This window comes from Sminthopsis crassicaudata, chromosome 2, assembly GCF_048593235.1.
Source record: "Sminthopsis crassicaudata isolate SCR6 chromosome 2, ASM4859323v1, whole genome shotgun sequence".
Taxonomy (NCBI): Eukaryota; Metazoa; Chordata; class Mammalia; order Dasyuromorphia; family Dasyuridae; genus Sminthopsis; species Sminthopsis crassicaudata.
This window is the reverse complement of record NC_133618.1, coordinates 34042092-34065203: the sequence shown is the minus strand read 5'-3', so window position 1 is coordinate 34065203 and position 23112 is coordinate 34042092. Positions and strand designations below refer to the sequence as shown.

Here is a 23112-nt window from a genome sequence, read left to right as displayed (position 1 = left end):
TGTGTGTTTATGTGGGTATGTATATGTGTATGTATGTGTATATGCGTGTATGTGTATGTATATATGTATGTGTATATGTGTGTATACGTGTATATATGTGTGCATATGTGTTTATGTATGTGTGTATGTATATATTTGTGTGTATGTGTGTGCATGTGTGTTTATGTGTGTATGTATATGTGTATGTATGTGTATATGTGTGTATGTGTATGTGTGTATGTGTGTGTGCAGTTTGGGGGGGGAGCCCCGGCTCTCCCACACGGACTCTGGCTCCGGATTGGGGACAGTTAGGTGGCCCCCCAGAGCCAGGCCCAGCCCATTAGAACGTTGGTTTCCCACGTGCCTCCAGTGCTGGTGGCAGGTGGGTAGCTGAAGGTCGCGGCCAGGACTCTGCACTGCCGTTGAGCTCACACACACCGGGAGGCGGAGACCCGAAGGAAAGACCCCCCCCCCCCCAGCCGCTTCCCTGGGTGAGCGCCTCAGAATGGCCGCGGCGGTGAGCTCAGGGCAGAAGCGCGTGCGCCCCCCACGGGTCCGTCCCCTTCTTACTCGTAGTTATTAGTCCGACCTCCGAGCTCTCAGGGGGAGTCTAACTGCAAGTCAGGCAACAAGCCCTTATTAAGCGCCTACATAGTGCTAAGCCCCGGGAATGCAACACGAGAAGAGAGAAAAGCAGCCGCTGCCCTCGGGGAGCTTACACTCGAGGGGGGACCACCCTAGGAGTGGGGGGGGGGAGAGCAGAGGAAAGAAAAAAGACGTGCAGGGATGAACATTCCGGGAAGAATCGGCCAGTAAGAGGGGCCTGCTCCTTCCTGGCTTCCTCCTTCCCCCCCCCCACTTCCCCTCCTTCCTCTCTTCCCCCTTTCCCTTCCTTCACCCCGACACGAGGAAGAAGACACACCCCAAAGAAGCGCTGAGCGCTCCCCGGCTCCCGCCCCCGCCACGACAGGCCCCGCCTCCCGACTAAGTCCCGCCCAGGTCCCGGCTCCGGCCCCGCCCTCCGCTGACGTCAGTTGTTATGTCTCGGGCCCGGCCGCGGCCGCAGCTGATCCGCCGCTGGGCAGAAGGCGGCGGCGTCGCCGTCTCGTTCTCGGTGTCGCTCTAGCTCTCGGTGTCGGTGTCGGCCTCGGTTCTGGCAGCCTCTGGGCGCTCGGGGTCGCGGGACGGCGGGGAAGCCCGGACCGGGAGCGCGTAGGCCCGACGCCGCGCGGGGATCCCGCCTCCCGCCCCGCGAGTAGTCCCGGGCCCGGCGGCGTGGGCCCCCGCGGCTCGCCTCTCCCCGCGCCGCCCACAGGCCGGGGGCCGGGGCCCAGGGAGCGCGCCTGCAGCCGCCGGCCGTCCGCGGAGGACACGCAGCCCCCGACCGCTGAGGCCTGGTGGCCCGGCTCCGGCCTGCATCGGCGGCGGCCGCGGCGGGGTCCGCCCTCGCCTCCCTCGGCCGTGCGGCCCGCGCCTCCTCGGAACCCCTGGCGGCCGGCCCCGGAGGCCTCGGGCAGTGACTGAACCCGGAACCCCGGCTCCGCCCGGCCCTGCCGCTGCCCCGCTCCGTGGGTGCTCCCCGCGCCCCTCCTGCAGCCCCCCGCTGGGACTCCCCGCGCCCCTCCTGCAGCCCCTCCAGTCCCCACCTCGCCCCCGAGCTCGGGCCTCTCCCCCTCCTGCAGACGCCCCCATCTAGCTTTCGGGGAGGCCCCCCCATTGATGGGGGCCCCCCGACCTCGGCCTCCGCCCCCGCTGGTTCCCGCCTGCCCCGGGGCGGGCCCCTGGTGAGCGCCCCCATGGCCGCCCCGGAATGACCGGGGGATGCGGGCCGCGTCCTTGGGCTCCCGCAGCGCGCTCTGCCTCGGCCGCCCCCTCCCCCGCTGAGCCTCGGGCCGGACTCGGGGCGCCCTGAGGCGGCGCAGCCAAGATGTGGCTCAAGCTCTTCTTCTTGCTGCTCTACTTCCTGGTCCTGTTCGTGCTGGCCAGATTCTTCGAGGCCATTGTGTGGTACGAGACGGGCATCCTGGCCACCCAGCTGGTGGATCCGGTGGCGCTGAGTTTTAAAAAGCTCAAGACCATCCTGGAGTGCCGGGGCTTGGGCTACTCCGGACTGCCCGAGAAGAAGGATGTCCGAGAGCTGGTGGAGAAGTCCGGTAAGGGAGCGGGCGCCGCGGGCTGCTGGGCAGGGCAGGGGCTGCACCCGCGCCGCCGCCACCCCCCCCCCCCCCGGCCAGGCCCCTGGTCAGCCGCCTGGACGGACAACTGGCCGAGGGGAGGGGGGAGGGGCGGCAAAGACCCGCCCGGGGGCGCACACCGTCGGGCGGGTCCGGGGCTGGGGTCCGGGGCTGGAGCCCGGGACTTCGGTCCTAGAGACGATACCACCGGCCTGCATCTGAGATTGCAGTGAGAGAGAAAGGAGAACAGACAGAGAGACAGGGACACAGAGAAGGGACAGAAGAGAGAGAGGGAGAAAAGAGAGGGAGAGAGAAGGAGAGCTCCTTCTAGCTTTGCAAACGCCGGAGGCACCAGAAGTGTCCCTCCGAGTTATGGGCGTCCAGCGCTCCCTTCTCCCTGCGCAGGTGGCCGCCTTCCCTGCGGTCTCCCGTGTCCGTTTCCTAGAACCCTAAGGCTCCTACGTGACCTGCTCGGGGTCACGCCACCGGTGTCTGAGGCAGCCCCTCTGTCCATCATGCCAAGTTACCCATTTAACTCCGTGGTGCTGTGTTAGGGCTGGGGTTATCCCCGCGATGGAGCGGGGTGCTGCGGCGTCAATTTTTTATATCCTGGGGCCTTTTCCTCCATAAATAGAATAAAGAGCCTGTAGGGTTCTAAGCCGACAATTTTGTGAAGTTTTAAGTAAATGGTTCAGTTTCCAGGGTCCACGAAAAGAAAATGTGAGATTCCTTCCCTTTATGTGGGAGACCGGGATGGTTTGCATGTTTTGTTTTGTTTGTTTTGTTTTTTTAAGTTTGTGGAAAGTAACACTTTGAACAGGAAGCCTCCTTAAAGATTTAAGGAGTTCCCAGCAACTGGGACTTCGGTTATAGACAAACAGAAAATGATTTCGGACCATTTGAAAACGTTCTTGTGACAATAAGTCCTTTTAAAATGTCAGTTTATAAATTGTGTATGTTTGTATCCATTTATATGTTCTCCAGATTCTCATGTGTATATCTGTAAGTGTAAATTTCATGCACTGTGGGTAATACCAGGCAGCCCGCGCTTGTTTCCTTGCTTGTTCCAACTCTTGGGAAATCCGGTGGTGAAGATGCCTAGGCCTCAGGCTTGACATTTATAGGGAGGAGCACAGATTTTTATTAGAGAAGACTGCCTCGTACTAAGAAGGAGGTCTGTACTTTAAACTCCAGAAAAAATTGGGGAAAGACGGGGGAAACTGGAAGGAGAACCTCCTCTTTTTGAAAAGGAAGTTGGGAGAATGTTTTTCTTTGATCCCTTTTTATCTTGGGTTGAATTTCCATTTTCCCTGCATTTTTAGTCCTTGGCACCGACAGCTGTAGAGTAATGGATTAAAACACCAGAAAGTGAAACCAAATGTAACCCAGATGAACCTGATTTGTCCCTCTTACAGACCACTGGCTGGCTGAAGTCTACAGTTTTAACATAATGTCAGTGGGAACATTAACTTTTTTCCACTGAATTCTGGAATGTACATTTTAAGGGCCCCCCAAATGTTCGTTTTCTGCACTAGAGAAATATTACTGTATTTGTTTAAAAGATTTCCTTCCTTGTTCCTGCCTGTCCTTCCTCCCCGTATGTACATATGTACACAAAGAAATGTATATTTGCTTTTAAGTTTTCCTTCCTGGATCAGGAACTTACCAGGCTGGCTTTCCGAATGTAATTGTTGAAACCAGAGGTTCTTTTTTGTTTGTTTCTAGTGTGGTCTACTCTCTATTTGTAAGGCTAAATGAGTTCCTTCATCGATCCCCTACAGTTGCTTAATGTGTTAGATATAAATATTAACTCTTCTGGCAGATTAAAAATTGTGTCCTTATTATGGGTTTTATCTCTAATTAAGGGAATTTAATGAGGTAGCCAAAGTCAAAGGTTCTTAATATGCATATTAATAAACAGGCACTACTTTGATTATAGACAAACAGAAAATAATTTCGGAACATTTGAAAACATTCTCACGACAGATGAGTCATTTTAAAATTTCAGTTTATAAATTATGTATGTATATGATATAAGAAAGGAGATCTGTCCTGTAGACATGATTAGCTCTAGAAATATAGTAGTATAAGTTTTAGTCCTAGGCAGATGAAATTAAAATTGTTTAAAAAACTAGACAATAACTAGGTGGTTGCTGAAAAACCTTAAAAGCTGCTGTGTTGATGATAGCTGAAGATGGTATTACTCCTTCCTATCTCAGTAAAAGCTAAGTCAGAGATTATGCTTTAAGTTGTGTTTTTCAGTTGATGGTGAAATTTCACAATTTCCATTGTTTGTTTTGAAAGGTCAGGTTTTTGACACTTAATCATCTCACAGGCTCCATTATTCATTTGGTACATGATATTCAGCAAGTTCTTCTGCATCCCAGTTATTAAATCTCTAAAATGACAATCTTATTTAACAACATGTGGCCCAAGTAAAAAGACAAACTGTATAAAGTCTTAGGGTTATTGTGATTTATTTTGAGCTGTTGATAGAAATTCCACGATGTCAATATAAATCTCACCTTTATGTGTCTATACAACAAAGTGATAGTATTTAGCTATGTAAGTCTCATTCCAGAAATTGTGAAAGAAACAGATTTACAGGTGAGTGTTGTCCCTTTGTCCTTTTTGAAGTTTTATTTCTCTACCTTTTTCCTTCTTTAGGAGACCTGATGGAAGGTGAGCTTTATTCTGCACTCAAGGAAGAAGAAGCGTCGGAGTCTGCTTCGAGCACCAACTTTAGTGGTGAAATGCACTTTTATGAGCTCGTGGAAGACACCAAAGATGGCATTTGGCTGGTTCAGGTATTTGGCTCAGGGGCTCATTCACACCCACTTCAGAACTCAGGTGATCGTTCCAGAGAGGGGCTTATCTGTCACCAGGCTTCTTCTGAGCCAGCTCTTTCTGCAGCGAGAGCAGGCAGTTTTTGTGCGTCAGCTGTAGGCTGTTGGGTCCCAAGGGAATAAAAGGAAGACTGATTCTTGATTCCCGTTGTCTGGACTATTGTCTTTTTCCCTTCCTGTTCCCCAGACTGGAATAGATGGGTATTTGCTTGTATAGTTCTGTCTGCTTTTGAAGCATTTTAAAAACAAAAAAGAGAAGCTGTTTAGGCAGACTTTTCATTGTGTTTGTGTAGATTGAAGTACAGGCAAGCCGGAGAGGGTTGAGTTACTGTTAGTTGATTAAATTATAGTTTTTATCTTCAAAATTCAAAGCAGTAAAATCATGGCCTTTTAGACCCAATAAGGACCCTATAGATAATTAAACCCAGTGTCTTCACTTTCATAGTGGTGAGACTATACGCGAACACCTAAGGTCATAGAGCTAAATGTGTAGAGTTCAGGGTCTGGAAATCCAATTTGGGTACATTTTTTCCTTGGAGTCCAGAAGGTACCAGTTAGAATAGAAGGAAGACTGGACTCGAGGTCTGGAGACAGTAGCATTGACTTGGGCCAGTTGTCTTACCCTCCATACCACAGGCAGTGTCCGCAATAGGGAGCATCCCTGGGGAGAAGTTATGTCTGCCTGGTCCTTCCTCACAGAAACCCTGGGATTTAAGCCAACTCATAGGAAAGAACAAACTGAGGCTAAGAGAGATTAAATGGTGGCATCCACCAGCCAAGGGAAGATCTGCTCAGGTTCTTACTCCAGCCTGGCAAGCTCCTGAGCCACTTGTATGTAGTGCATGTGTCCGTGGCAGGACAGGGATCTGATTGGCCTTAGCATCCAATAAATCATGGGAATCACATCTCACGAGTACCTGGTTCACTTCAAATGGAGGCCCAAGTACCTTTTTGGGTGACCTGGGATTCTAGGGGTTTCTCCTCCCAAATTACCTTGTGTTTACCATGCCTGCACTTAGTATATGTTTTATTTCCCTGGATAGAAGGATGATCCCAGAAGGCAGGGCCTGTTGGGTTCTCCAGCATCTGGCACACAAGAAGAGTTCAATAAATGTTGATTGGTTAATTGCATAATAATGTTAACTCATATTTATATAATGCCATAAAGTTTGCAGAGGGCATTCCTTGTTTGCATCCTTTATCTCATTTGATCTTCCCAGTCCTGTGGGAGAGTTAGGAGCTGTTACTATCCCCATTTTATAGATGAAGACTATAGACTGAGGAGGGCAATCATGTGAGAGCCCAGGGACTCTTGTGTGTATGTGTGTGTCTGTGTGTGTGTGCGCGTGTGTGTGTGCATGTGTGTGCGCGCGCCATTTGGATTTGCCCTCCCGTCAATCAAGAGTTCTTGAATGTCTTTTTTAAAGCTATACCATCTTTGACCTGTTTAGATTTGTGTGAAGAGACTACTCCTTGTTTCTTGTCTCTTAGGGTTTATTTCCATTGAGGCTTCCCAAGGAAACCTTAGATGGTTTTAATCATGTTAAAATGTTAGGGATAGTAAATTGTGTAGACTGTCCCATTGGCCTCTGTTCTACATGTCGGGATTTCATAGAATATTAGGGAAAGGTCCCAAGGACCAGAATGTTCGTGATTATTGACTTTCCAGATTTGGGTCCCCAGAACTAGGAATTATTATCTTTCTGTCACTTGAGTTTGTGTTGGCCAGCCACAGACTCACAAGGGCTGTTCGGAATCAACACTGGCGTGTGCAGATTTTTAACAAAGTTGCTTCCAAATGGAACTCTTTCATGGGTATCCAGTGATTACTGCTGAATATTCAGCACTGCTAAATTCTGTAAATGTAAAACTCTGTAGATGCTAAATAAAAATTGTCCAGAATAATGTTCTAGGACCTCTTAGAGATAAAAATTTCAGGCGCCTGCCTTTGTGGAGTTGACAGATGGGTTGTTGGGAAATTGACCTATTAAGTTACTCAGAAGTGGAGAAGAGGGACTTTGTACCTAAACACCAGTTAACCTGTTGAGTCTTGGCAAAGGAATGCTGGTCCCGGTAAGTCTTTGTCTGGGAAGGTGCCCTAGCCACCATCAGTACTAATGGGATGTTTTCAGAATCCATGATTTCTTCAGCCAGGATATCCTTTCCATCAGGGAAGATGGCAGCCCTGTGCTTTTGTGGACAGTCTTTATGATCATCAACTGGAAACCAGCCTCCTGTTGATGAACCTCTCAGGACTTGCCCACCCTGGTCCAGTGATGGAGGGCGGGCTTGTGCACCGGGGCTCGGGCTTTGCTGTGGCTAGCCCAGAGTGACCTCCACACTGTGGAGAGATATCAAAGGAGAGACCTTTTCCTGGGGGGAGGGTGATCCGGAAGGCTCTCTGTGGCCACTTCTTTTCCGTGGTTTCCCTCGGACCCAATGGCAAGCCCTTTGAGATATCTGAGGCCGAGTTAACTGGCCCCTGTATGTTGGTTTTGGGAACTAACCCAGCTCAGCTACTCAGGGTAGAAGGACTTGCTCTAGTTAATCCCTTTAAGGGTTATATGATTGGTTTTTTTTTTTTTTTTTAACCATAATCGAAACTGAGGGTACCTGGATTGAGGAGATAGAAATATTCTCTAGACCACTGCTCTGTTATTTTTCCCTCCAAAGGCATTTAGCTGGAGCTGTGAATGGTCAGAGAGAGGTCAGCTGTTTGTCAGAAAGCCCCCAGTTTATCAGGGGGCTGGATCTTCTCTTCCCCCGGGACACGTTTCTTCTCTTTTCAGGAGTTGGGTTTTGCTCTCTTCCCTGTGTTCAGGTGGGGTGGGCTTGTGATGTCTGTGGCAGAGGGAAGTCCACGTTTGAGGGAGTTGTCCAGGGCATCCAGAGCTTGACTGCTGTGTCCCTGGTGAGGGTCCGAATCAGGCCTTGAACCTGGGCCCTCCTGGCTCTGAGGCTGCCTTGGGGTTCCTGCGGATCCTTGTTCTCCTGTGACCTTCATTTCCGTTTCAAGTTAGCTTGGTGTTTTGGTGACATTGAGAAAGCATTTAGGGAAATATCACACTGCTGATAGTAGCTCTCCATAGAGCTTCGTATATGTTCTGGGGTTTAAAAAGTGTAAATCCACTCGGGAGGCAGCAGGCCTCTGCCTTGGAGGTTTCGCTAAGTGACGGTGGGTTTCGTTGGCTTATCGTCAGATCAGCCGGGGTCTTGGCACCCGCCTTAGAGCCTTTTGCGTCCTTTGCAACTTGGAGAGTACCCGAGGGACGGGCCCCTGGTGGAAGGCTTGACCTTCCTCTGGCCCTCTTTCCAAGAGCTTCTGGGCAGTCTTTGATAAGGCCAGCCTCAGCGGTCTGCCTGCTGCCCATAGCCCACCCTAGCACCCCCAGGTCCAGGAGGCTCAAGGAGCAGAGGCTCCTTTCCAGCACAGCATCACTGCCAGTCTCTTTTGTGGCACATTCTTTTCCCCTTGGTCATGGCCATCCTTTCCGGTCCTGGGCCTCTCTTCTCTCGCTGGGGCCTTCGGCACTCCAGGCGCCTTCTTGTCGCCATGTAAGCCTGAGCTGCGGCTGGCACCGGGCTCCGTGCCCTGGCCCCAGGACGCAGAGCCACATGGAAGGACATGTACAGTTTAGCCAGCTGTTTCTCAGGCCCGCCGGCTTTGCTCATGTTGTTTAACCATGCTGCTGGCTTGGCCATTGGCATAGAGTGGGAACCAGCCGCATTCAACCCTACTGGGCAAGCTGGAGGAGAACCAAGGGCCCAGGGCCGCCCTGATCTCTGTAAGAGGCTTCTTGCCAGCCTCAGGATGCAAGGAGTCATCGTCTCTGGGGGAGTCTCAGCACCGGAGAACGCCATGTTGTGTCCCCTTGTTATCCAGAGCTCCTCGTCTTACTGCCAGGGCATTGTTTCAGCGCAGGCTCGTGGCCTTCTCTACCAGCTCAAAACACAAAATGTCAGACGCTTGCATTCTGACTTTATTTTTCCCTCGCCCAGGAAAATGACCAAAATAATAATCAAATGTCCTCAGTTTGCTGCCGTCTGTGGCTTGAGCCCCCTTTTAAGGCTGCCGTTTGGCCAAATTTAATTGAAAATGCCTCATCATTATGGAATGCTGACTTACAGAAAATGGAAACCTCCTTGACTCTAAGTCCAGCTGATGGGACTTAGGTTGCCCTAGACTCTGAGCTGGAGGACACCTTCCCTGATCCATCCCCCTCCTTTTATGAGTGGGAAAACAGACCCAAAGAGTTACAGACAGAAAAAGGGTCAGAACTTAGGCATCTTGACATCCACCTAGGCCAGGTCTTTGGATCCGGAAGCCCAGCGCCCCAAAAGGAACATCAGCAGGCAGCTTTCAGTCTGATGGGGAGGCTCTCTGGGCTCATCAATAAACATGTTCAGCCATCGGGGGCTCCTCCCCACTCTGGGGCCCCTCAGCATCATGGGATCCCTCAGTATTATGGGCCCCTCGGCATCGTGGGGCCCCAGACGTCTGAGTCGATTCTCATTCAGTGAAGGAAGAAGGCATCTGCTCTTGAGACTTGCAGTTTGCTCAGAATGGTAGAGAAGACTGCCTGTTGAGACTGGAAGGAGAGTGAAGGAGGGAGCTTGTGGAGGGGGCTTGTGCTTTGGTTGGGAAAGAAGGGATGCTGAAAGGAGATCTCAGGAGAGATGGTCCGGAAAAAGCCTGAAGCTCTTCTTCCTCTCCCTGTGGCAGTGAGGTGCCCTTCTCTTTGCCATGACCTTTGAGCCCCCTCCTCATAGTGGGTAGCCACAGTGTCAGAGTGACCAGGCCAGCAGTCACCCCCTCAGACCCCTCGTCTTGCACCTCGGGTGCCCCAGCTGCGTGTGGCGGGCTGTCCTCGCTAGGTTACTGGTGTCTGCCCACGGCACCCCAGTCAGTACCGGGGAGACCTCCCTAGCCTTGGAGTGTGCCTTCTACCAGTCACAGGGAAATCTCAATGGGCTGTAGACCCATGGGACTATGAGGGGAGTCAGAGCAGAGCAAGTGTCCTGGGGCAGAGCCGGGAGGGGCCCAGGAACCCCAAGGCAGGACCGGAGAGGGAGCGCGTTCCAGGCCCTGGGTCTGGACAAAGAACTGGCTTGGATGGGAGTCGCTTGGATCAGCTTGGAAAGGGGGCTCTGACCAAGGCTTTTGCTTTATCTGGAAGACATCGGGGACCTGGTGAGACTTGTGTGGTCAGGCTTGGGATACCCCTTGGAGAGGGAGAGACAAGCTCTGGGGCCCTGGGAGGCGGGGGCCGTGGTCCAGGCAGGCCCTGGGATGGCCAGGGCTCGGACGGGCTGTGGCCCAAATGAGGGACGGGCGGCAGGGCCGAGTCTGGGAAGCTGGTGCAGATGAGTGAGAGGGAAGAGCTGAGAGTGACTCTGTCTCTGGGAACTTGAACGATGGCGGCCATCGCCACAGGGATAAGGGGCCGGGAGAAGGGACGAGTTTTATGAGAATGGCCGCAGCCTGTACATAACACCTTGAGGTTCCCAAGGCCCTTTACAGATATTTTCTCCTTTGGTTCTTAATCTGCCCTGGGAGGGCAACAGCATATCCCCTTTTCAGGTCAGGAAGGGGGTCATTTATTGTCTAAATCAAATTTAAGAAAACTCAATACAGAAAGTCAATTATTAAAAACCATAATAAGACTTAGTGGATAAAGCAAATTCCACTTGCATAAATATCAAGCTTTCAGGTAATGGCTGCAATAATTCTTGTGTTGATTTTCTGGAAGCTTAAGGATGGCTTTTAAATGTTAGAATTGTATTCATTTCATGCCCTAAACTTTCTAGTAAATTCCTATTTCATCTTTTTAGCCCCCAAGCTGTCATAATACAGTTTTTGTGTACACAATTATCCTAAGTTGTTGTGAGCGTGAGGTTGTCCGTAGAGCCATTTTAGCTCAGAAAATAGACAGTAAACATCCTTTAGCCGGTAGGTGGGGATCGGTCAGAAAAATCTTTCTTTTAAAAGAATTTTTAAAATTCAATTTTGTTTTTAGTTCCAGATTCTCTCTCCTTCTTCTCTGCCCATTGAGAAGAGAACAAAATATTAAGAATACATAGTCATGCAAAATAAATTCTGCATTAACCTTATTTCAGAAAAAGACAGAGAGAGACAGAGACAGAGAGACACAGAGAGAGACAGAGACAGAGACACAGAGAGAGAGAGATAGAGAGAGACAGAGAGAGAGAGAGAGACAGAGAGAGAGAGAGAGACAGAGAGGCAGAGACAGAGAGAGACAGAGACAGAGACACAGAGAGAGAGAGACAGAGAGACAGAGAGAGAGAGAGAGAGAGAGAGAGAGAGAGAGAAACAGAGACACAGAGAGAGACAGAGACAGAGAGAGACAGAGACAGAGACACAGAGAGAGAGAGAGAGAGAGAGAGACAGAGAGAAAGAGAGAAACAGAGACACAGAGAGAGAGAGAGACAGAGACAGAGAGAGAGACAGAGACAGAGAGAGACAGAGACAGAGACACAGAGAGAGAGAGACAGAGAGAGAGAAAATGAAAATGAATATATTTCCATCTGTATTGAGATAATCAGAGAATTCTCTGTGGCCGGGGATAGCTTTTCTCAGCATGCGTGCTTTGGAATTGTGGCTCATTGTGCTGATAGAGAAGCTAAGTGTTTCACAGCTGATGACTGTTGTGGTCTTGCTGTCACAGTATTGTCCTGGTTCTGCTCGCTTCACTTGGCGTCAGTTCATCTAGATCCTCTCAGGTTTTCCTGAGACAATTCCCTTCGAGGTTTCTTATAGCATGGCAGTATTACATTCATCCCCACACCATAACTAGTTCAGCCATGCTCCACTTGATGGGCATCCCCCTAATTTCCAGTTCTTGGTTCCACAGAAGAGCTGCTGTGCATGTTTGAGCCCAGGCTCCTTTTCCCTGGATGCCCTGGGGGGCAGCCCTAGTAGTGGTATGGCTGGGTCAGAGCTGGCGCACTTTTATAGCCCATTGGGCAGAGTTCCATACGACGCTCCCGAATGCTCGGGCCGTTTCACAACTCCACCAACAGCGCGCTCGTGTTCCTGCTCTCCCGTGTTCCCTTTAGCTTTTGTCCTTTTTCTTTTCTGTATGATTAGCCAGTCTGAGAGGTTTGAGGTGGTGCCCCAGAGATGTTTTAGTTTGCATTTCTCTCTAACCAGTTCTTTGCTATGACTAATGACGGGAGCTGGGGTTTCTTCCCCTGAAAGCATCTTCTTCACGTCCCTCGGCCACGTTCCAGCTGGGGCGTGGCTCCCAGGAGCCCTCAGAGCTGCACTGGGGAAGCAGAGAAGTTGGCTTGGCCCCCGGGCCTCCATCCACAAAGTGACCCCCAGCCCACTTCGGGTGTGGGAAAGCCTGGTCAGCGGGGGCGGCTGGCTCCCTTCCCTCTCTGCCCCCGACTCTAGCGCTGTGCCCCTCTCGGGATCACGAGAAAGGAAGCGAGATTTGTGTTTCCCCCGGTGGTGACAGAGACTCCTGTTTAACCTGTGGCATGTGAGCTTAGAGCGGCTGTGAAAGCAGCCCCTGACTCTCGTAGATGTCCAGGATCCAAAGGCCTGCTGAGAGCAGGACGAGAGCTGCAGGCAAACGAGGAGGGGAACGGGGAAAGGCATCCAGGAGGCTGCCGTCTTTGTGCTCTTTTGGAAGCCTCTTTTTCTGGGGGCTCCCCAGGGCCGCGGTCACTCTCCTCCAGGCCAGGGAGAGGAAGCACTGTCTTGGATGTGCCTTATGTGGGTGCAGGCGCCCTCACCCTCGGGGCATCCGGCTCTTCCTCCCTGGGGTCTCCCTTGCAGTGAGCACAGTCCTGAGCCTTTGTTTCTACCCGAGCCCCCAGCCTGGGCCTTCTCTGTGGTTTGCTCCCGTGTCCTCCTGGGTGTGTGGCCCAGCTCCTCCTGACAGGACGGACTTCCCAGGGAAGGACAGGCCCGAGGTTGCCGGCACTTCTGCGCGCTGCTGAGCGCTTTTACATTGTCCCTAACACCCCTGAGAGGCGGCTGTGGGCTGGGCCCGATTTTAGAAATGGGGACATGGACTTGCCCAGGTTTACACAGTCAGTGCTCGAGGCCCAGCCTCCCTCCCCGTAGCCCGGCCTCCCTCCCCGTAGCCCGGCCTCCCTCCCCGCAGCCCGGCCTCCCACCCCGCAGCCCGGCCTCCCTCCCCGCAGCCCGGCCTCCCACCCCGCAGCCCGGCCTCCCTCCCCGCAGCCCGGCCTCCCACCCCGCAGCCCGGCCTCCCTCCCCGCAGCCCGGCCTCCCACCCCGCAGCCCGGCCTCCCACCCCGCAGCCCGGCCTCCCACCCCGCAGCCCGGCCTCCCTCCCCGCAGCCCGGCCTCCCTCCCCGCAGCCCGGCCTCCCTCCCCGCAGCCCTGCCTCCCTCCCCGCAGCCCGGCCTCCCACCCCGCAGCCCGGCCTCCCTCCCCGCAGCCCGGCCTCCCTCCCCGCAGCCCGGCCTCCCTTGTTACAGGCCCAGCACTCTGCCCTCTGTGCTGTCTCCGGCTCAGACACAGGGGCTTGGCCTTGGTCACAAACAGCGTGTCCCCACTGAGCTGACTGGTGAGCGGCCCCCGGGGCCTGGAGCTGGCAGGAAGGGAGCTCCACTCTGATCTCGGGCGCCCCCTGGCCGGGTGACCCCAGGAAGGCCGTCTGTCCTCCAGTCCACCTCCCTCTCCTTGATTTAGTATTTGTGTCTCCCTCAGGGTGGAGTCGGTCTGGCTTTGAGAGTGTTTTGCACATAGTAGGTACCTTATGAATCCCTAATAACTGAAGGATACCTTATTGAGGAAACCCCCTCCCCCGGTACAGCTCAGCCCCCCTTTTCCCTTTTGGGGTGGCTAGGTCTCATGGAGGCCCCGAACTTGTTCCTCCAGACCACTTGGCTGGTGCGGCTCAGAAGCCCCTCAAGGGCAGCTCTGGCTACCTGAGCTCCTGCTGCACCCCGAGGAGCCGGGCACGGCGCTCTCACTGACCCACTACCAGACAGCCTGGATATGACCTGGATGGCCGGCACAGACGCTGAGTGCAGGACCAAGCTTCTTGTGGAAGAGAGGGCTGAGGGAGGGTGCACCGGGGGTCAGAGCAGAGGCCTGGATGGGGGGGAAGGGCTTAAAAGCCAAATAGGACCCCCAGCACTTGCCCCTCCCCTTTCCCCCTTGACTCTTAGGTAAACCAGGCGCCCCTTACAATATATCATCTCTAAGGTCTAGCCAAGCCTCGGTCTGGGTCACACCCGTCTTCTTCTGCCTTTTGCTCCTACGCAGGGGGAGGAAAGGCCCTTCTTCTGACTGGTCCCTACCGGTCCCACTCACCTGGGCCCTCCCTGTGGCCCAATGGCCCTGCTCCACTTCCTCTGTGCCACTTCCTCTGGCAGCTCGCCCTCCCCCTCCCCAGTGGCTCTCTCCCACTTCCCCCTCCCTCCTGCAGTCTCCCTTCTCCCTGAGCACTGACCTCCCTGGCTCCCCGCCTCCTACAACTCCTCTCAGGCCCAGGGCCAACACATTTGTCCGCATGTAACTGTAAGCTCCTTGAGGGCAGGGACGAGACCTGCTCTTTGGCCTGGGCCCGCTGTGGGATGATGGGGTGTCTGGAAGCAGAAGGGGCTGATGAAACAAAGGCCTTGGGGAGGATTGGCTCATGGTGGGAAGAGACAGGCCCCTGGACAGCAACAAGGAAGTCTGGGAAAGGGGGAGTTAACCCTACTTCCTTACCTCGAGACAGTGGAGCCCTCCGGGCCAAGTCCAGGCGCCCTCAAGGTCAGGTCTGTTGGCAGCATAGTAACCAGCTGCTAAATGCTTACTGGGTGCCAGGCGGGCAGCGGGTGGGGCAGTGGATCAGAGTCCCGGCCTGGCATCAGGAACTCATCTTCCCAAGTTCAAATCTGGCTTCAGATATTGAGGGAACCCGGCCAGGTCTCTTCACCCTGTGTGCCTCAGTCTCCTCATGGCTCAGATGGGCTGGAGAACGAAATGGCCAAATCAGCCCAGTACCTTTGCCCAAAAAACCCCAAATGGGGTCACGAAGAGCAGGACCCAACTGAGAAACAACAGTGTGCCAACCTGGAGATCCAGAGGGTCCTTGCCCTGAAGGAGTTCACACCCCACTGAGGAAAGTGTGCACCGTGAGGGAAGGAAATGGCCTGAGGTGGTGAGAGTTGAATCCACACTGAATTCTTGCTGCACTGAGGTTCTGGAGGCCATGAGGTCTGAGTGGGGGAGGGAATGAGGAGCTGAATTCCCTGAAGGGTGGGGGCTTCCTCCTACACCCATTCTGCCGGGGAAGGGGGTGCTGAAGAGGCCTGTGTCACAGAGCCGGATCCCTCCGGCATCAGGATGAGTTTCAGAATTCTGGGAGAGCGGGCAGGTGGGACGTGCCCTGAGACCAGAAAGTCAGAGAATAGTTTCAGCCTTTTTAAGCAATTCTGTTTCAGAATCGTCTTGATCAGTGGGAAACTTTTCTTCCAAATTCAGGTGTCAGGAAGCCATGTGTTCAGTCTGTGTGTTATATTTGAGCAGGCTGCAACCTTCTTTGGAAATGAGGATGAGCTGTCATTTGTCATTATGGGTAATTGGGTCTTTAAACACAATTTGTCATTTAGCATTTTAACATTTCAAATTTGCCTTTTTGAGCAGCCAACAATATTAGAGGGATTTTCGGAGATTTCTTGGTTGTCCTTGCCATTTAAAGCATTTAATGAGTGTCTGGCCCCAGGGCATCCTCCCAGATGGAGACAGCTGAGAATTTGATTCTAGGAAGGCTGTCAGTGCTTCCCACCTCTTGAACCCCAGTTGAGAATTGGCTGCGGAGAAGTGTGGCTCCAGCTCGGAGGCCGGTTTGGAGTTTTCCCAGAAAGCTCATTTCCCTGACCCAGAATGAAGGGTCAGGCCCAGTAACTTGGTGAGGAGGGACCTTCTGGCTGGTGGAGGGTTAGTTAGGGTGTTGGAGCCATGTAACGTCTGGCTCTGGAGGCCCCGCGGGGTCCTTGTCTGTTTTGTCGGGTTAGCAGGGGAGATGATGACGGGACAGAAGAATCGGACACCGGGTGTGAGGAGATCTGACTTTCAGGAAATTGAATTATGAGAGCTGGGCTCGACCCTGATTGAGGAAGCTGAATTCTGTCTCTTTCCTTTTGGCTGCAGGTCATAGCAAGTGACAGAAGTCCTCTGGTGGGGAAGGTCCACTGGGAGAAAATGGTGAAAAAGGTGTCCAGATTTGGAATCCGCACAGGAACTTTTAACTGCTCAAGTGATCCCAGGTAAGCCCTCCTGAGTCCTCTGGGCCTTAGGAAGATCCATAAACCAAGGGGCTGGCGGGGATCCGAGCAGGGGACGCTGTCAGCGCTATCTATGGCTGAGAGGAGGTTGCTAAGGTCTCTTCAGAGCCGCAGCATCCGCATGCCCCAGAATCCCCTCACTAAAACTGCTCAGCTTCTTTTTGAATTAAGCACCAGGAGGTTTCCCTTCTGGTGAAACTCTGGTCAGAAGCGAGGACCCACAGGCTTCCTTTTGCTTTGTCCTGCTTTTGTGCGTGGGTGAATTCTGCCCTTTAGCTCTGGTCGCCCTTGCCAGCAGCGCTGCCCTCTGCCCTGTCCCATCCCTAGCACTTGGGAGCCAGCAGGCTGTGAGGGGGGAGCTTCCACGCCCTCTGACACTTGACCCCAGCAGTCACTCAGTCCCTCTTCCCCAGGCTGGAATACCACAAAGTGACAGATTCCAACTTTTCCTGTGTCTGCCCTCCAGCCTGATGCCCGCTGATAAAGGCATCGGGAAGCCACGTGTCTCTGCCACTCATAAGTTCTAAGCGGTTTTCCCTGAGCCCACAAGCAGCTCAGGTCCTGATGGCAGAGATTGAGGGAGTTTTACTGCAGAAATCAGAGGTTGGGGCGACCCTAGGCCCCGGCCCTCCGTGTCACAGAGCAGTCGGGGCTGACTAGCCCCCGGCCGCTCAGGCTGCTCGTGCCCGACCTCCCTGTGCTGTCCGGATGATCTCCTTACTACTTCTGGGCCTGCCACAGTCCCCCCTCCTGCCTCTTGGATCCCTTTAAGATGGAGCTAAAGTTGTTTTTCCCCCCGAGGCTTTTCTTCCCTCTCAGGGCACATCCCTCTCTCCTTTTTGGTGCTTTATCCCTCGGCCCTTCCTTCTCCCCTACTGATTTTATGTGTTCCTGTGTTCCTGTAATCGCATGGGAAACACGAGGAGAACGGGTGCTGGGTTTTATTCCTGAAATCACTCCATGCCTTGGACTTTGGGAAATAGTCTTGATTTCACAAAAACCACACTTTGAAAAAAGCTGCACGTCCTGATTTGGGGATCAGAAGTGATGATCACGGGCTCTTCACCGCTGCGCTGTGGGAGGTGCTTCCAAAATCCCTTCTTCCTTTAGTGATCCCTAAGGTTCAGGGGTCCTCCTCCAAGCTTGTACCTGTGATGCGGTCCAAGTGACCCAGGTGTATCCGAGCATCTTAGTGTAGAGACTCATCTCCATTGCAGAACGCAGAAGCGATTAAACGTGATCCCTTTGCACTGCTCCTCTTGAGTTACCCACTTTGTGCCTGTTTGTTAGGGTGAGAAGTCTCCAGAGAGCTTTTAACCAATAAGAGACCTTTAGAATGGCATATTGGGCAGGATTTCTTCTACAAATCAGTGAAACCTTTCGTGAATGAGTCTTGGTTCCCTGATGTTTTGGAAGAATTACCTTTTCTAACTATACAAGTTGCAGTTCAGAAAAGCCCTCAGGATGATCTCCCCGTGTCAGCCGTAAGAAAAATGTGAGAATCTCTGGGATAGAACGCACTGTCCACATGAGGTCATCTTAGAATTTCACAACATTTGGTTGTTTGGTCACGGCCCCCTTCCTTGGCGGGCTGCGCCAGGCTTTCCCTGCGCTTCTCCTGGTTCTGCTTCCTGCCATTTGCATCAGGGCATTGAAGTTTTCACGTGCTTCTCTGTAGTCGTCATATTCGTTGCAGATACCTAGACTTTGTTGAATTCAGTCAATCAACAAGCATTGACCAAGTGCCCGCTCTGTGTGGCAGGTGCTGGGGATGGAGCCGTAAAGGATAGTTCCTCCCTTCAAGGTAATTATAATCTCCTTTGGAAGAAGATGCTCAAAGAGGAATAGAGACTGCTTGCAGACAGAAGAAATGCCAGCTTACTTTGGGTTATAGGAATCATACTTTGAGACACCCAGTGAAGGCAGGGGCCCTTGAGCCGACCCTTGGGGGCAGCATGAGAATAAAAGCATTCTGGGCGTGGGGAGCAAATGCAGAGGCGGGCGGTGGGACGCCCAGCACGCGGCAGCTGCTCTGCAGCATTTTAGTCACTTCCTCTGCCTTCCTTTTTTTTCCCCCCCACTGCAATAATCTTGATGAACCTTTGACTTTTTAGAAAAGAAAACTTATAGGATGAAAGCAGGAAATTGGAGAGGAGGGGAAATCTTACTGCAAATTTCTCATATTAAAAACACTACCAAGAAATATAAAGAAAGGGAGCAAATAGGCTCCGCTCTGAACTCAGAGCTATCGCTTCTGTCTCTGAAGGTGGAGAGTGCTGTTCTTCGGGGTCCTCTGGGATTTTGAGAGCAGCTAAGCCTTTTGTGGGCGCTCACTGTCACCCCCTTGCTGTTACTGTGAGGGGGATGTTTCTCATTTCTCAAATATACAGAAAGGTAGATCAGAATTCCCCAAATGAGAAATAGGCAAGGGTATGAACAGACTGTTTTTAGAAAGAGAAATCTAAACTATCAAGTTTTATGAAAAAGTGCAGGAAATCATTAATAACTAGAAAAGTGCAAATTAAAACAACTCGGAGGTGTCTCCTCACACCCAGATCTGACTAATGTGACAAAAAAGGACAGACGTTGGAAAGAATAAAACAGGGACACTGGTGCGCTGTTGGTGGAGTTGTGAACTGGTCCAACCATTCTGGAAACAATCTGGACCAGGCCCAAAAGGTTGTAAAAATTCTTCACGCCCTTTACGTCCAGCAAACTCTGTATCCCAAAAGATCGAAGCAATGGGGAAAGGACCTCTATGTACAAAAATGTTCATAGCAGTTCTTTTGGAGGACCTTGGGGGGTGTCAGTCATGTGAGAATGGAGGGAATACAATTGGGCCGAGTGCCCATCCTCCTCACAGTCAGAGCAGGAGGGTGACAGGGCGCGCCCCGAGGGACTCAGCCGCTCTCCCAGTCCTGCAGGGTCCTGATGAACAGCACTCTCCACTCCAGAGAGAGGGGCCGTAACTGACCACAGACTAGAGCCCGTTTGTTTGCTTTCTGTATGTTTCTTGGTGGGTGCTTTTTTATTTTTTTTTAATGTGGCTAATGGGGAAATACATTTCGTGTGATGTCATCTGGAGAAAGGGAGAGAATTTGGAATTAAAAATCAGAAATTTCTCTAAGAAAGCAGTTCTCTCTTTCCCTCTGCACTTCCACATTCTGCATCCCGTCTCCTCATCTCCCAGCCGGCTCGGCTTTCTCTGACTTTTATCGCACATCTGCACTCTGTTCATTGACATTAAAAGCAAACACTTTTCGGCTCCCGCGTGGCCGGGCCTTCACCGGGTGCTGGGGGTGCCCGTGGCCACGAGCCGACATCCGTGGAAGGAAGGCTGGGCTGGGAAGGGGAGCCTTGGCCGTTTGGGAGCGGAGTACCAGGGGCGCTGCCCGGTGAAGCGGGGGCTGGGCACGCGGCGCTCTCGGCTCACGCTGTCCCTCTCTCGTAGGTATTGCCGCAGGCGAGGCTGGATCCGCTCGACCCTCATCATGTCTGTGCCCCAGACCAGCACGTCCAAGGGGAAGGTGATGCTCAAGGAGTACAGCGGGCGCAAGATGGAGACGGAGCACATCTTCAAGTGGATCACCGCGCACGCGGCTTCTCGCATCAAAACCATTTATAACGCGGAGCACCTGCGGGAGGAGTGGAACCGCAGCGACCAGTACTGGGTGAAGATCTACCTGTTCGCCAGCCTGGACCAGCCGCCGGCCTTCTTCTCTGCCCTCAGCATCAAGTTCACCGGGAGGGTCGAGTTCATCTTCGTCAACGTGGAGAGCTGGCCCAACCGCAGCTCGATGACGGAGCTGGGCATCCACAGCATGCCCTCCTACATCCTGCGGACGCCCGAGGGCATCTACAGGTACGGGAACAACACGGGCGAGTTCCTGTCCCTGCGCGCCATGGACTCCTTCCTGCGCTCGCTGCAGCCCGAAGTCAACGACCTGTTCGTGCTGAGCCTGGTGCTGGTGAACCTGATGGCCTGGATGGACCTGTTCATCACGCAGGGCGCCACCATCAAGCGCTTCGTGGTGCTCATCAGCACGCTGGGCACCTACAACTCGCTGCTGATCATCTCCTGGCTGCCGGTGCTGGGCTTCCTGCAGCTGCCCTACCTGGACAGCTTCTACGAGTACAGCCTGAAGCTGCTGCGCTACTCCAACACCACCACGCTGGCCTCCTGGGTGCGCGCCGACTGGGTCTTCTACTCCTCGCACCCCGCGCTCTTCCTGGGCACCTACCTGGGCCACGGGCTGCTCATCGACTACTTCGAGAAGAAGCGGCGCCGGCAGCACCACGCCGAGGAGCCCAACAACCTCGAGTGGCTCTCCAGCCTGTGGGACTGGTACACCAGCTACCTCTTCCACCCCATCGCCTCCTTCCAGAACTTCCCCGTGGACTCGGACTGGGACGAAGACCCCGACCTCTTCCTCGAGCGCCTGGCCTTCCCGGACCTGTGGCTGCACCCGCTGATCCCCACCGACTACATCAAGCACCTGCCCACCTGGCGCTTCCGGGGTCCGGGCGCGCCGTCCGAGGAGGATGCGTCGGAGGCCCCTCGGGAGCCCGACGACGACTCGGACGGCGAGGGCGGGGAGACGGAAGCGGCCGGCCCCGCCGCGGAAGGAGGCCACCGCCAGGACGGGCCCCCCTCGTGTGCCGGCCGATGCCGCCGGGCCGGCCCCCCCGAGGGGGTGGCAGAAGACGGGGAGCCCGCCTGGCCCGCCGACATGCTGCGCTGCACCGAGTGCGTGGTCTGCCTCGAGAACTTTGACCGCGGCTGCTCGTTGACGGGCCTGCCCTGCGGCCACGTCTTCCACCAGAATTGCATCGTCATGTGGCTGGCCGGGGGCCGGCACTGCTGCCCCGTCTGCCGGTGGCCCTCGTACAAGAAGCAGCCGCCGCGTGGCCGCCGGCCGCCCCCCTCGAGTGACGCCGCGTCCTGACGGGCGGCGCTGTCCCTGGAGCCTGGGCTCGCCGTGGGCGCGCCCCGTCAGTGTTAGTCACAGCGTTTTTGTGGTTTGAAGTTTAGTTTAATGTTAGTGCAGTGACCAGAAATATACATTATGCTAACGTTAATGGCAGAATTATTTGGTTGCCTTGTGTGTCAAATGGAATGCATACTTAATTGTACAAACTTTTCTTTATTCCGTTGGAGATTCAGCAGTTGATGTTTTTGGTAAGCACAAAAAGGCGAGACAGAAGTCTATCCTAGCAAGAGATGACAAGTTGGGGTTCAGAGTGCGATGAGATTGACGGTTGCTTCTCTTAAATGTTTCCTCCCTTTTTACAGTCTCTCTGTTCAGCACCTTTGGTTGAATAATGTATCTCTGAGACATGAAATTTAAGAAACCTATGAAATAAATTATTTTAAACCCAGAAGGCTGCAGACTTTCCAAAATGAAATCATTTTTGATAAAGTAAATAAATATAGATATAGATGTCTGAATATTTGATTTATCTGTAAAAACTAATAAAATATAATTTTGGTCTCTTTTACAAAAGGATAGTAGAAATCATTGGAATCTGGTCGGCTGAGAAATAGCGCTCTCCTGTGTCACCATCAGTTTTAAGTTAGTTTTGTCAGGGAAGCTCCTCATCGTGGGATTTTCCCAATTCTCATTGTCCACTTTTCGATAAAAACTGCTGGGAGGTAGAGTCGTCCCACTCGTAATGACTGACGCAGACGTGCCCGTAGGCACTTTTCAGGGTGATTTGTGGCCACCCGATGTTGTGATTAAAGGAATGCTGTTTTAAAGGGCTTTAAGTGGCCGGCTCTTATTAACATTGGATTCTTTTTTGAAATAAAATTAGAGCAACCCATTTGCTTTGATGGGACCATGCAGTACTTTCAAAGAAACAGCTCCTCAGCTTTCCCTTTGGAGAAGGAGCCGTCAGGTTGGAGGGATAGAACAACTAGAAATGTCACATGAACAAAGCTGATCTTTGTTGGAAAACTACCAGCTCTGGGAGGTTCGGGTCTCTGGGAGCTTGAGTCATCCCTCAACTTGAGTCGGGGTGAGAAATAATAAGACTTTTGTCAGATTCTCCTGGGGGTGGAGAGTTGAAAGGGAACATTGAGGACTGACAAAGTGAACTCTAAAAGAAATCAGATAGCACTTCAGCCTAAATCATTTTCAGTCAGTTTGAGACTCCTTCCTCAGTTAAAGGCGCGCTGATGACTGTTCTGTACATGGTAGCATCCAGTGACAGTGATTTCAGTCCCCTCTGGGAGGGTAGAGGCTCTCTCTCCCACTGAGAAGACAAAGACTGTTGCTTCCTTGTCTGTACCACAGTCCTGTGGAGGTCAGGAGGCTGGGAGCTCCATTCAGTTATTTAATTCAGAAGTCTTTGTGGGAGAACCTCCTTTAGTTTTCTGGTTTCCAAAGCCCGCCGCTCAGTCGGTTTCTCCCAGACGCCAAAGGACTTCTCTAGTAATTAAGCTTTCGGTGTCTGCGGAGGGGAGAGGGAGCTGTGGCCAGCCCAGAGTTCGCTTGGTTCCGGGGTCCTCCAGCTTGCTTTCTCTCAGTCATTTAGAGCCATCTCAGGCCACTGGTGAGAGACCTAATTTGTAGATTATTTATGTCCCCTCATGTCTTGTCTGCTTCCAATCTCCACCAAAAGAACTAGATCGTGGACGGGAGATTCCGATCTACTTTTCTTTCTGTTTGCTCCTAATCAAAGGAGGGCAGGGAAGGGGAGTTGAAACATTCAAAGGATGATTTCATCTGATCTTTTGGTCGTCATCATACTTCATTTATCTATGCTGTCTTTTTTTTCTTACGATGAGTTGTGAGTTTATTTTTTTTTGACCATAGAATCCTTGTACCTCAAAT

The 23112-nt window shown here is 52.7% G+C and overlaps 1 protein-coding gene across 1 annotated transcript; it reads left to right on the top strand.

Moving 5' to 3' along the window:
* The first annotated feature begins 1017 nt into the window (after positions 1-1017).
* On the top strand, positions 1018-21725 carry RNF103 (ring finger protein 103). The gene is made up of 4 exons (XM_074285670.1): positions 1018-2132; positions 4821-4960; positions 16143-16258; positions 19728-21725. Exons 1-4 carry the CDS (start codon positions 1907-1909, stop codon positions 21220-21222), a joined length of 1977 nt encoding a protein of 658 aa, XP_074141771.1. The 5' UTR covers positions 1018-1906; the 3' UTR covers positions 21223-21725.
* Positions 21726-23112: the final 1387 nt, after the last annotated feature.